General features: G+C 42.4%; 2 protein-coding genes across 4 annotated transcripts in view; one reads left to right on the top strand and one right to left on the bottom strand.

Annotated features, from left to right (window-relative positions):
- Nucleotides 1–14,897, bottom strand: part of Abcb1 (ATP binding cassette subfamily B member 1) — a 249,668-nt gene that overhangs the window by 190,342 nt on the left and 44,429 nt on the right. The window lies entirely within an intron of this gene.
- Nucleotides 8,617–14,897, top strand: part of Rundc3b (RUN domain containing 3B) — a 153,625-nt gene continuing 147,344 nt past the window's right edge. Inside the window, exon 1 of one of the 2 annotated variants that reach the window (XM_028862216.2) lies at nucleotides 8,617–8,966. In XM_028862216.2, the coding sequence (XP_028718049.1) occupies nucleotides 8,857–8,966 (110 nt within the window). In that variant the 5' untranslated portion in view covers nucleotides 8,617–8,856. The remainder of the gene's footprint in view (nucleotides 8,967–14,897) is intronic. The other variant, XM_028862224.2, reaches the window with a different exon arrangement.

Below are 14,897 nucleotides of genomic sequence, written 5' to 3'. Positions count from 1 at the left end.
GTAATGGCCTTGAAACAAGCTACTTGGCCCTTTGTCCTACATTCTCCCAGATCAGGAAAGCAGTTAGAACAGACCCAGGCTACTTAAACATCTTGAACTAACCCCTGTAATCAGAGGTTGTAAATCATGACACCAAGGGTAGAGACCATAGGAGTTGTAGACCCTAACCCTAAGAATGTTTCCTGAGAGGACCTAAATCCCAATACGTACTCTCTGCCCTGTGTACAAACTTAGGCTATAAAAAGATGCTTGTAGCCCCTCATCGGGGTCACAGAGTCGAATAACTCTTCATGACCCTAACTAGTTAGAAGTTGTTTTTGTTTTCCATGGTGCTTTTAACAAAGTTGCTTCTGGTTTATAGACTTTGGTGGTCTGCTCTCTGTTATTTGTGCAATTCCAGGACCCAACAGTATCCTGCTAGTCCATCTATACTGCCCCCTGCCATGGTCTCTTTTTACTTTCCTGACTTCTATAGTTGCTTCAGGATATGTAATCTCTTTAGAAGATTTGGATGTAGGAACTGCAGATAGAAGACACCATGCAGTGGTCAATTTGGGTTACCTCACTCAATACAATCTTTTCCAGTTCCATCCACTTATATTAGAATGCCTTTCCTATACCTATGTCCTGTAGGATAATGCTTATGTTTTCTTCTGGTAGTTTCAATTTTCATATTTAAGTCTTTGATTCACTTAGAGTGGCTTTTTGTGCAAGGTGATAGATGTCTGAGCTGACAATGTTTCCCCCAAGAGCCATAGACTAGCTAAACCCCCCAAAATCAGGCACGAGAAGCCTCTTTTTGAGAAGTTGCTCAGGGTTGTCCAAGAGATCCCCAAAACATTATGGACTTGCCTTTGCCTTGGTTGTCTCTCAAGACTGAAGTCTCTATTGCTGAAGACATCGTGTTCTTTGGACCTAGGACCTTGTGGACCTGAGCTGGATCTAACCTGAAAGCCTCATTCCTGAGGACTAGTGTCCATGATGCCAGACAGTACTATGCAAGCTTGCAAGGGAGGGAAGCAACCAATAGTCCTATCCAGCTATGATGCCTATGAACTAAAATGACCAATATGGCACAATAACCTTGTGGGAACCCAGCTGGGAGACTGGCTCCCACATTTTACGACAGGGTCCTCTTGAGGAGAGGGGGGATAAGAGATATTAGATAGAAAGATAGAGGGGAGATAAACAGGGGTCCCAGCTGCAGAAGTGGTGGAAAGACTGCATGTGCTAGAAGAGCATGAGGTCTGCTGTGAGATTGCTTCTCCTGGAAATGTGAGAGAAGCTACACCCGTGATGTACATCAAGATGGCTGCCTAAACAAGAACTGAACAAGAAAGATACCAACAGACATAAAAACATAGGGGAGCCTCATGGGGCCTTAACCCTACACAAAGAGCTACAAGCAACTAAGAGGTCCCCAACTGGTTATTCAACATCAAGTGGTCAGTCCTGAAATTATATACATATAAGTAGCATTATAAAAATTGAACAGATTGTACTTAGGAACACACACACACACACACAGAAAGAGAGGCCATGAATTTGAGAAAGAGCAAGGGGAATACATCGGAAGAGTTGGAGGGAGAGAACAGAAGGGAGAAATGCTGTAATTATATTTTAATTTTTAAAAGAAAAGGAATTCAGAGGAAAGACGTTTACTATTTAAATTGTGTGCCAGAGTAAGTGGCCTTCTGTAAATAAAAGAATGAGCCCTGTTGGTTATCTATAGTACACAGCTCAAAGGCCCTGAGGCAACAGCATCCTAGTCATATTCAAGGGTGAGTGGAAAGCCAGAGTGGATGAAGTGGGGTGACCAAAAAGAAAGAACGAACAGGAGATGATATTGGAGAAGGGACATGTTTATTAAATCCTGCAGAGCCTGGTAAGTCATGGCAAGGACTATGACTTTAACTGTGAAGGAAAGAGAAGATGCAGAATTGGGAGCAGTGGAGCTACACAGTCTACCACCCTGTTGTACTGGCCTCACATGCTATCTAACACAAGCTGCAAACTTGTGTAACAGTTGTTAAGATAACCTATTAATAAAATGCAATCAAAAGCAAGAAGTCATGTCAGATTCTCTAGTTTGGAAACTTGACAAGGTATAGTTAATTTTGCACTGGAAAATGATTTTGGAATATAAACTATAAAAAGTAAAGATCTACAAAACCATCCAGGTGGTGGTGATAGGAATCAAAGGAGTAAGCGAAACTAACTTTATTTTTAACTCTTTTTAATTGAAGAGAGGGAGCCTAACAATTATCGCTGTGTTTAGCTTTGCTAATAAGTATGTTCATAGTAAATTAACTAGCAAATGAATACTATGAACTAGAAAATTAGCATGTTGGCCATTGCAGTATAAATGTAACAAGTTTTAAAGAGAGCAGATTTTTTTCGTGTGTGTGTGTGTGTGTGTGTGTGTGTGTGTGTGTGTGTGTGTGTATTGGGTACATTCACCCACGGGTATTTGTTCAGGCCAGAGGTTGAAGTCAGGATGCCATTCCTGGGTTCTACATCTTGGTTTTGAGACAGGATCTGTTACTAAACCTAAAGATTGCTATCTTGGCTAAACTAGCTGGCTAGGAAGAGCCCTGGAATCTGCCTGTCTCTCCCACCCAGGGCTGGGGTTCCTGGCATGCCCTGGGAAGGTGGTGCTAAATTATATAGGAAAGCAAGCTGAGCAAGCAGCAGAGAGCAAGGAGTAAGCAGTTTTCCTCTGTGCACCTGCCTCAGTTCCTGCCTCCAGGTTCCTGCTGTGAGTTCTTGCCTTGGCTTCCCTAATGGACTGTGATCCGGGATATGTAAGCCAAATAAAGCCTTTCCTCTCCAAGTTGCTTTGGGCCATGGTGTTTTATCACAGCAATAGCAACCTTAAGTGAGATAATTAGTAAAAGAAGTTTATTGAGATCTGCCAGCTTTGTGGTATATTTAAATAGCTCAAGGCTTTACATGCTTGCTATCTGTCACTTAAGTGAAAAATTCAAGCATAAGCAGGATAATTTGCACCTAAGCATTCTTGTTAGTCTTTAGAGCCAGGTAAGATAATACAGTTTCAACCACTGGAGAGTCTGATGCAGCAGGATCTCTTGAACACAGGAACTGGCAACATAGAGGCACCCTATCTAGCAAAACAAACAGACCTCAGCCACACAGGAAATTACTGTCTCTTCTGAAATTTACTATGGGCTTTTAATGGAAAATAATGGCCGGGGATTCTAAAACTTTGATGAGATACCTGCCAAGTGGAGATTCTCACACGAAGGGAGAATTTTCCAGTAGCTTCAGCTGTTCTGAGTTAGAAAACACCTAACAAAGGCATATGACCTTATGACCTAAAACCACAACCCCGGAAGGACAGCAAAGTTTTCAGCACAGCTAGGTTTGCTCTATGAGACTGCACAGTACAGCAACCTGTATCAGGGAACTAATGACTCAGGCTTTAAAGTAAGAAACAGTTTCTATCCACAGAGACAAGAACCAACCGGCCAATAAAAAAACAACCCAAACCTCGGGTCATTAGTGAGACTCTAATAGTCCTGTGTGCATTTGAGTACTGCCAAATCATTGTGGACAGCACCCTGCCTGCACTGGGTGTTTCAGCCACCCTCCACATCACCCAGGTGACCATTTCAAAACTCAAATCTGATCTTGTTAATCACTTCTTCCCAACCATCTCAAGGACTTCTTGTTGCTCTTAGGAGGGTGATGAAAATGCTTAGTGTGATCAGTGAGCCAGCCTGTGTATAAAGCAAATCCTGTCTCCCGGATTTTAGCCTTGTAACCAGCCCCCTCCCTTACTCTTCCAAATTAACCATATATTTCCTGGAGGCACAGGCCATTTGGAGATGTTGTTCTTTTTGCCTGGATACTTCCTCTCAGAAGCTCGCTCTTAGCTCATTCTCCTTTTTCCTTTACCTCAGCCCAATCATCAGCTCCTGCCCTGTCAACCCTGCTGGGCTGTGGTTTGTTAAACTTCAAAAGCACAATTGACTTGGTCTTTCCCAGAGCACCCAGATAACAACAGCTCAGCTGACATCTGGATTTCAACCTCAGGTGATTCTGAGCAGCAAACCAACCTGACTGTATGCAGCTGACATCTGACGTATAGACCATCCAGCTAATGAATGGATGTGTGTGAGATACTGAACTGGTGAAACTTTGTATATGATAAAAACTAACAACCATAATGCACAGTCTTCCCAATGCCAAGAAGTAATTCAGAAGATAATAACATTATTATCAAGGTCAAGTTTGTGAGCCAGGATGTATTAAATATCACCTTGGGTAAGATCTGAATGATGACTCCCTAGTTAATTCCTTTTATTTATATTCACTAATTGACTGAAGTAAATATACTTGGCTAGATGTCTAAGTTGAGTGATGTAGTTAGTCAAGCTTGGAACATTAATGAGAGATTTTTGTGGATATAAGTTCATATATAAATACATATACACACATATATAAATAAAAATGAATAAATTGACCCCAGGATTTCAAGAAAGAATCATTACTATCATATTCATGTATTTAAGCTTGTATATACCAAATTTACTGTGGACATTGTAGATTAATGCTAAAATAAAAATTTTATTCTCTCTCTCTTTTTTTTTTTTTTTTTTTTTTTTTTTTTTGGTTTTTTCGAGACAGGGTTTCTCTGCGTAGCTTTGCACCTTTCCTGGAGCTCACTTGGTAGCCCAGGCTGACCTCGAACTCACAGAGATCTGCCTGGCTCTGCCTCCTGAGTGCTGGGATTAAAGGCGTGCGCCACCACCGCCGCCGCCGCCACCGCCACCGCCACCACCACCACCCGGCTATTCTCTTGATTTTATACATCTCACAAGAATTTTCTTAAAAATTATTTTAAGGTAATAATTACAATTTAGTCATTAGAATTAAGTCAGAATTTTCTTGTATCGTGACTGAAAATCCCATTTAGAAATTGGTATTATTAGTTTTCCTAGTATTTTTTTCCTATATGGTTGCATAGGTGAAATGTTTGAATCTAAAGTTAAAACATAAATTATGGTAAGCTTGTTAATATCTGGCCTACAGAATTTTTTGCTTGAGGACTTTTATATGTTACATGTATAATTTTATTTCTTTTGATGATGAGGAGAAGATTGGGGATAATAGTGTAAAAGTAACAATGATGTATCCATTAGCATCATAGGATTCCTATAGGCTGGATTTAGTATCTATGCTTTCACAGTGAATCTTATTTTTAGTGTGTATGTGCATGAAAGTGCTGTTTGTGTGGATGTGGATGTGCACCTGGGGGTCAAAGGTCAAACTTTGGGTATCCAGATATCTGTAGTTCCTCAGAAGCCCTCAACTGTTTTGTTTTTAATAGAGGTCTATTGGTCTAGATTTTGCCAATCAGCCTAGGCTGGCTGACCAGCAATTCCCAGGGATCTGCCTGTCTCTACCTCCCCAGTGTTGAACTTACAAGCATTCCATTAAACCAGGTTTTAATTTTTTTTGAGACAGGATTTCTCTGTGTATCCCTGACTGTCCTGGAACTCACTCTGTAGACCAGGCTGGCCTCAAACTCACAGAGATCCACCTACCTCTGCCACCCTAGTGCTGAGATTAAAGGAGTGTGCCCCCACCACCTGTCTTAAACCAGGTTTTAAAAAATACGAGTGCTGGAGATTGAACTCATGTTCTTTTAATAGATTTAAATATTATGCAAATACTCAAAGAGTGAATTGAAATATTTACCAAGAGAAGTTAAAAGTAGTGTGAAAACTCATTGAAGTTCTATAGTAGGAGTATACTATATACTAGATGTAACTGATTTTTAATCTTTCATTTCTTGTTTCCAGATTAGTAATCAGGAAAACACTCAGAACATGTCACTCAAGGTAAGTGAGGGGGGAAATTCTTATCAAATGAGGCCCCCAAGTGGCAGTTTAATAACTGCCCATGTAAAGGTAAATGGATTCTTACGGTAAAAGGTTGTTAAGCAAGTATATTGTCAAATGAACCCACTAAAAGCAATGGAAATTAACATCGTACTCTGGTAATTTAAGGTGAAATGTTACTGTTTTCAGCCAGAAATACAACTTTGGAGTACAAATGACACGAAAGTGCACTTGATGCCCGAAATCCAGTCTTGCTTTACTTGTTCTAAAATGACTACCCACTTTCCTCCATGTGCTTCCCTTCCAAAGCTGCCAAACAAGGTTGCCCACAACTTAACTTCACATCTCTTCCCATTCCCTACACCTTTTTTAAACAATATTTTTATTTTATAGTTAATTTAATTTTACATACCAGCCATGGATTCCCCTGTCCTCCCTCCTCCCACTCCCAGCCTTCCCCCCCCAACCTACTCCCCCCATTCCCACCTCCTCCAAGGCAAGGTCTCCCCTGGGGAGTCAGCCCAGCCTGGTGGATTCAGTTGAGGAAGGTCCAACTTTTTGAGACAGGTTCTTACAATGCAGCCTAGTATTCAGTTTTATCTGAAATGTTCCCCAGAGGCACAGGTCTCAAATGCTTTGTCCCCATCTGGTGGCTTTGTTTTGGAAGGTTGTGGAAACTTTGGGTGGTAGGACCTACTTGGAGGAGACAGGGCACTGAAGGGGGGCCCCTGCCTCTTATTGCTGGTGGATGTCTCGTCGCGCTACATCCTCTCAAATTTGATGTCAGCTTCAATGCACTCCTACAGCCCCCACGCCATAAAACTTCTGAAACACCGACCCAAACAAAGCCTTCCTCCCTATAACTGTTGGTGTCGGATATTTTGGTCACAACAACACGAAGGTAATCAACAAAGCAAGCAAGGTATTCCTTCTACCTAAGTCATCAGAATTCTGGGATTACAAAAGTACACCACCATCCTTTGCTCTAGAAATCCTCCTCCTCCTCCCCCTCTTCATTAATTAATTAAAGGGACGCACCACCACCACCCATCTAGAAATTTTCTTCATAATTCATCGTTTTGTACTCTATTCCTTAGACACTTACAATCTCAGGTTTAAAAAATGATCTCCAGTTTGAGTTCTATTTGTCATTGCTAGTGTAGAATTTTGCCGAGACTGGCTGCACAGCCCATGCATCTGTTTGCTGGTGGCTGGTTCTGAAGTCATACCATTAGGCCAGTAAGAAGAGACAAGGTGTAGCTCCGAGGAGGGGACCTCCCGACGAGCATCTGTGTCAGTTGAACAGACAGGGAATATCTGACGACATGTGTATCACAAAATCACATACCCCTGTACGTGGAAACTTCACCTGCTTTTAGTCATGAGAAAGGTCAAGTTTATAGCCTAAGCTGTTTCATTTTAGAAATGCATAAATATTTGCTGTAGTAACTTAGTCAAGATATGTATTTTCCCACATATATTTTATTTTAACATAGTTACATTTAATAAAGAGGTGAGACTTTGTCCTGACGATTTTAGGTTTTCAAATTTTTAAAAATCTGAAGTCTGGACATAATGATTTAAAGGCAGGTGAACAGTAGTCTGAGGTGAGTGTCAAGAGGTCACAGCCTGAAGCCAGGAGCCCCTCACAGGCAAGGCCATAGAGAAAGTGGAAACTCTGCAAAGTGGTCCTTCCAAGCTGTGTTTCAGGCCTCCAAGGCAGCGTTTCCCTCTGACCTTGGTCAAACCTCCCAAGGCTCACTAGCTGCTATCCAGTTCAGATCTCAGTGCCCAAGCTGCACACTCACACAACACTCGTTCTTCTATGGCTGTGCTGGAGACTGACCGGAATGTGTAGAGACTACATTGAGAGGATGTAGTGTGACGAGACATCCACCAGCAATAAGACGTGGGCCCCCCTTCAGTGCCCTGTCTCCTCCAAGTAGGTCCTACCACCCAAAGTTTCCACAACCTTCCAAAACAAAGCCACCAGATGGGGACAAAGCATTTGAGACCTGTGCCTCTAGAGAACATTTCAGGGGAACATAAGGGGAAGGGAATCAAGAAGAATTCAGACCTAACCAGACTCAAGTGACGTGAAATGCCATGGGCACATTCCCTGATGCCATTGTGTCGATCTTTGTCAGGTTCGAAGAGGGCGTTGGGACAAAAGGAACCCCTCTCTTCTAGGTAATCACTTTACAGCCCCTGCACTGTGCTGTTCTGCTGGGGCTGCGGAGGCTCCAGGACCAGGAATCTGTCATGAAAACCTGAGACTTAGCCTTGTCAGGGGGTGCTTCGGACCAGAGTCGCTGTGGATCCGGCGCACGGAAGCCGGCTTTCCACCATCCGCAGCAGCCCACCGGCCCGCGCTGCCTTGCAGCCGGCCCACTGACGCGGCACGAGGCGGCTCCGCGGTCTGACAGCGGCCCACGCGCCGGGGCGGGGCGTGAGCGAGCGCCTTTTTAAAGGCGCCCGGGCGGGTCCCGCCCCCCGCCTCCCATCATTGGCTGTCTCCTGCGCGGCCTCGTTCCCATAGGTGCAGGGGGCGGGGCTGCGTGCGACAGGCGTGGGGCCTCACCTCCGCGGCCCCGGCCCTGCTGGGGAGCGTGACGCGCGGGTAGGGCTTGCGGAGCTGCAGGCTCGCCCGCGCGCTAGTGCCGCGTCCCCGGGGAGCCCGCACGCGCCTTCCCGGTGCACGGCGGCGGCGGCGCGCGCGCGAGGGCGGAGGTGGCTCGCGCGCGCGTGTGTACGAGTGTGCGCGCGCGTGTGTGTCTGTGTGTGTGTGTGTGTGCGTGCGTGGGTCCCGGGGACCGGGCGCGGGTGCCCCATTGCCTTCCACACCCTGCCTGCTCCTCGGCTCCTTCCTCGGCCCCTCCCGCACCGGGGGTGGCGTACCGCGAGAAGGCCGCGCGCGCGCGCGCGGGACACAGGTGTGCTCGGCGTGCGGGACCGCCGGAGACAAAGGGGGCGCGGAGGCGAGCCCGCCATGGCCTCCCGGAGCCTGGGGGGCCTGAGCGGGGGCCGCGGCGGCGGCAAGAAGAGCCTCAGCGCCCGCAACGCTGCGGTGGAGAGGAGGAACCTGATCACCGTGTGCAGGTGCGGGGCTGCGGGCGCCGCGGGGAGGAGGGAGGTCCCGGGGCTGCGCAGCCGAGCTCGGCCTCTGCCCTCGCCGCGCCCCGCGTGTCCGCGGGGGAGCCGGGCCCAGTGGCGCCGGGCGACGAGGCCGGGGACCAGCCTGGGGTCTGCCTGGCCAGGGCCCGGGTGGAGCCGGGAGGAGCTGTTTTGACCGAGCCATCCAGGGTCTGAGCAGAAGAGGGCGGAGCAAGAGCAGCCTCCAGCCGCTGGAGTAGTGGCTGAAGTCGCTCCTTCGCCCCCAAATCCGAGTGCGCTCTCTTTTTCGGTTGCTGGCGTGTGGTCTTCACTCCTTTCATTCGCGCACATCCGTGTCGGGTGTTTAAGTCTCCTCAACTACAGGGCCAGTGCTGCTTGTGGGACTGTGTCTTCCACTAGGAAGCCCTCCAGTCAGTCATTTATTCCAAGATCCGCCTTTCCTTAAATGATTTCTGATTGTAAATGTATCTCTTCCGCTAGGAAATATAGAAACAAATAACCACTATCTATACATCTAGAATTCAGAGAGAATTGATTTTGAATAAGCTGATGTATTTTCTTTAAGTCTTATAAAATTCTAGGCATCCATTTCTTAGGAACCACTTAGTCAATAAGCTCTGTTAAAATTATTTTGTTCCATCATACTGTTTAATCATCAACCATGACAATTACCAGGTAAATGATGAAACCTTTCCCTCCTCTGCGCTTTATGCCTGTATTTAAATCATTTTTCCTCCCGCAAAAGCGTGTCTAGCCTCTTGAGCAGACTGCAGATATAGGTAGTAGGAGTTATAATCAGTATTTAAGCAACTTTTAAAAAGTTGGATTTAATGAACACTTATCTATCAGGAAGACCTCCACTCACAGTTTGCATTTTAAGTGGTAAAATAGCATGGACTTTATTTATTATTTGTGCTGTGTAGAATACAACCTTTAAAGACAGATAGGCTTTATTAAATTGAGGCAAATTTCTAAGTTAGGTACACAGAAAAATAAGGTAGGTGGATAGTTTTATCTTTTTTTCCCCTTTCTTTCAAGACAGGGTTTCTCAGTAGCCTTGGCTGTCCTGGAACTCAATCTGTAGACCAGGCTGGCCTTGAACTCATAGATTCTCCTGCCTCTGCCCCTCAAGTGCTGGGATTAAAGGCATGCACCACCACCACTGGCCGGATAGTTTTATCTTTAACAGTTACTATAATTAATTTTTTTAAAAAGAAGTGAGGATAGTTCCAAAGCAGGTTTCAACCTAAACTGTGCTTCTTGAGTCATTTTCAAAGCTGTAGCAGAGGTGACGTTCTTGATGACTTGACGTTGGAAATTGGAAGAAGCTGATCCAGTGGAAATGTGACCGAGTTCATAATAGATGTTATCATTGACTGGTGTCTTGAATACCACCTCCCATTTTCTTCCTTTTTTTTTTCTTGTCATCTGTACAGTAATGCTGGACTAGATCACTGGGAATTTCAAGTGATGGACCACCTTAAGCAATATGTGATCATGCTTGGTTTGGGATGTTTCCAAATATGAGCTGGATGATAATGGTAGAAAAATATTTATAGCAGCTAGATGAGGCACGTGTGTTTTTCTTTAAACGTTTGAATTGCACTGTCACTTTGTGATTCTTTATTGATGTTCTGGAAAAACTGAAATTTATAAAACCAGAAAAAAATGAAACCAACCCCTGCCCACTACATATTGTATCTTATGCTTAAACAGTAATGCTTTTTCTTTCCCTTAAAAAGTTAGGTATAGTTTTAGTTTAGGTTCAATGCCATTTCATAAAACTACACAATTCTGTAGATTTAAAACCATATAAAAGTACAATATTGTTACTGTTTTGGATTTTGAAATTAGGCTGTGTAGTTATGTAGGATAGTCAGGAAAAGAGCTGAATTGAATTTTGGTTCATTATGATTGTGTTTGTGTATAATTACTTAGTTTGTTAGAGAAAACATTTATGTATTGTATACTAAAATTATTGTATAGTGCTTGTCTCAGCAAATAAGTAAAGTTTTTAGCATATTTTCCATAGCTTGTACTGCAGAGAAAGTAGGTCATTTGAGAACTCTAAATTTTCCACCCTCAACTCCAAAATATTTATAGACCGAGTTTAGTTACTCTATTTTGTGTAAAGAATCTATTATTTAGAACTTTGAAACATTAAGGCACGTTCCCCCCACATTTCTCCTCCCCCTTTTTTGGTACATGCCCTTGTTGTGTAGCCTTAGCTGACCTGAAATTTGCTATGTAGATTAGGCTGGTTAAGCCCACTGAGATCTACATGTGTCTGTCTCCTGAACACTGCAATTTCAGCCATGTGCACCATGCTGGACCGGCCCGTGGGCTTTTTAACTTGCATTTTTAATTTTATGTATGGATGGTTTGCTTACATGTATGTGCAGTGTATGTGTGCATTGCCCTCTGTGGCCAGAAGATGTGTCAGATGCTCTGGAACTGGAGTTACAAATAATTGTGAGCTCCCACATGGGTCCTGGGAATCAAACTGGAATCCTCTAAAAGAGTGGCCAGTTCTCTGAACCACCAAGTCATTCTACAGTTCAAGCTCATCTTCTTAAACTGATACATTTCTTTCACCTTAGTTCTACTGGCAGATACAACTAAAATCTAACTCATCTTTCAGTTTATAATGTTATATAAAATACTAAAATATTCATGTTTAACAATTTGATTACACACTTAGAAACAACATTTGTTAAACTTTTAAGTCAGTAGTAGCACTGGCTAGTTTTATGCCAACTTGACACAAATCTAGATCCAGCTGTAGGCAATCCTGTAGGGCATTTTCTTAATTAGTGATTGATGGGGGAGGGCCCAGCCCATTGTGGGTCCTGGGTTCTGTAAGAAAGCAGGCTGTGCAAGCTATGAGCGAGTTAATAAACAGCATCCCTCCATGGCTTCTGCATCAGCTCCTGCCTCCAGGATCCTTTCCTGTGTGAGTTCCTGTCCTGACTGCCTTTGATGATGAACAGAGATTAGTGTAAGCCAAATAAACCCTGTCCTCCCCAACTTGCTTTTTGGTCATGATGTTTCATTGCATCAGTAGAAACACTAAGACAGTAGTTAAATGGAACTTCTCATACAAAAAAAAAAAAAAAGCATACTTTTCCTGTCTATGGATAAAAAAAAGACAAGGGCGATTTAAGAAGATGGCATACAATAAGTTAATCAGGATAGAGACAAATGATGATTTCATAATTAAAGTACTTTAATAACATGAAACATCATTTTCTATATGTCAAGATATTATTTCAGATTACCAGTATTATTTCAAGTTAGAACAGTACTGCAGCTCCTTAGTGTGGTCAAGGAATTAAGAGCTCATATTTTATATGTAACTAATATCCACTCTGAGCTTAAAATTCTTCCATCTTCTATACTGCTTCCATCAGCACTTACTGTGGAATATAGTCTTCTGTATAATGAAGCTTACAATTTAACACACAATAAACAGTGTTTAGACATTTTAGATAAATTGCTTATCAAAAGAAGAGGTTGCACATTTTTCTACCTTTAGAGAAGAATGTAGTGACTACTGATAACTGTACTCTGGATCTGTGTCTGTGAATACATGCGCTGTGCAGTGGCTGTCCTTGGAGACTCTTGAGGTACCCTAGTATGGTTTGCTAAATGGCCCCATAGACTGTGTTTAGAGTTCTTGGTTTTGGCCGCCTGCTGTTTCTTCCCATTGACTTCACTGTTGTTTCTGTAGGTGTGCTTCCGGAATCCCTTCGCTTTACACTTCACATCTTGGCTTGCTCACTATAGTTGTGGTGAACTAGGAAAGGGGATACCTAAATTTGTGCCCAGAGGCACAAGGTAGCTGAGAGAACTTTAGCAGTCGTAGCATTTTGAGAGATTGGATAATCAGTGGGAAATGTCTTGCTCCACTTGAACTTTGTAGGAGTTCCAGTGTAGGTATATGAACTCTTACCGAATGTATTGACAACAATATCCTTTAAGCATAGTAACCTATTCTTTGTTACTACTTGCTTGAGTATGCCTTGTAAGAGTGGCCATACCTTGGTATGAGAATATCAAAAGTTATTTTAATCATGATATATGTAGAATATTGATCAATATTTTTGGTCAGTCCATATCTTCATAGAGCTTCTGAGTATGCAGAATTGCCAATGACTGTTATCCAGTTATACACAGATTACTTCAGTGCTCATTGAGAGTTAAGATAAGCAATCACGGGGGAAGGGGGGTTTCTTGATGCTATTATCAGGAGCAATGTGTATCATAAGAGTAGCTTATTTTGTGAACACTTCTGTGAGAGAAGGACCTGTCTTATTTCAATGTTAACAGTTGCCTAATTCTAGGCAGTTGTTTTATTTGCATTTATTGGGCACACTTAGAACTTTGTCCTAAATAGCTGATAGTGTTAATTCTGTGACCAGTTTCTAAAAGATATGTGATAATTCATTCAGCTCCACTATATTTCTACATTTTAAATATAATTAAAGGTCAACCTCAGATATCATTCCTCAGGCATTGTCTACCCTGATTTTATGAAATAGGGGCTATTAATGGCCAGGAGGTCATCAGGTAAGCTAGACTGGCTGACTAGTGAGCCTCAGGGATCCTCTGCCCTGCCTTCCCAGCCCTGGGATTACAATTACAATGCATCGTGCTGGAGATTTTTGGTTGTTTTCTGGAGATTGAGCTGGCATCCCCATGCTTGCTAGTCACCCACTTTACTGACTGGCTGTCTCCTCAGCCATGAGAATTGTATTGACTTAAAACACGCATGTTAAAAAGTACACAGAGTGTAAACATACTACCCATGCATTTTTGTTCCTCCTGTTTGTTGACTTTTTTCACTCTACAGTGAGAAAAGAATTCCTTAATTATAAGGCAGTCTGTAAATTTCCTTCATGTTAATACTGACCAGTTTAAGTCTGCTTCCTCCCAAGTAATCGAATCGTTTTGCTTTATGCATTTATATCAACAACCCATTTGTAGATTATTTGTATTTGTGTGTTAAGTGTGGGAACCAGGATTAAATATTGTCCTTAAAAAAATCAGTTGGCCTAGTAACACTTACTGAAAAGATCATATTTTGTCTAATACCTCCAAGTGTTACTTTTGTCTTAATTTAGGTCACAGGACCCTTCTGCCTCTGTTCTGGGATCTTTCTCTAATTTCATTAATCTATTTGTTTCTCTGTGAAATAATATCATACTGTCTTAATAACTATTGCTTTATAATACATCTTGCTGTTTGATAATAAAATTTTCTAGCTTTATATTTGAAGATCATCCTACCCTTAGCCCTTTGGCAGCGGAATTATGTGATCTACTTATCAGTTTCCATGAAAAACAATCTGTGTGTTTTAAAATGTGTATAATTATGTATTGTGCTCATTTCATATGCCTCCATTACCCACTCTAATCTCTCATACTCCCCACGAAAATCCCACTTTCTACCCAAGAAATCCCCTTTGTATTTATATGTGATTTGTTTGCTTGCTTTGTTTTGTTGTGACCCACTGAATTTAGTTAGGATTGCTTGCATAAGCGTGGATGGGCTGTCATTTACCTGAATATGGGCATCTTAACAGTAGATACACCACTAACTAAATGACACCCCTCTACCAGCAACCATTAACTATCAATAGGACTCTTGGATTTTTCTTATGCTTGCACTTACTCTATAAAGCAGTTTTTGGTAAACTTTCATATTTGTAATATTAAAACTTATGTATGTTCAATAAACAAAATAAATGTTTTCATATATTTAAATATTCTGTTTTTCTCAGAAATAGGTATTAATTTAGAATATATAAGCATTATAAATCTCTTCTTAAATTTATTCTTGCATGCTGGATATATTTTTATATTATTATAACCAAAACCATTGTATTTTCCCCCTTTTTGCTGCTATGGAGACATA

This window comes from Peromyscus leucopus, chromosome 3, assembly GCF_004664715.2.
Source record: "Peromyscus leucopus breed LL Stock chromosome 3, UCI_PerLeu_2.1, whole genome shotgun sequence".
NCBI classification, from domain to species: domain Eukaryota; kingdom Metazoa; phylum Chordata; class Mammalia; order Rodentia; family Cricetidae; genus Peromyscus; species Peromyscus leucopus.
Note: the sequence above shows the minus strand (reverse complement) of the source record. Positions and strands in the feature narration are given on the sequence as shown.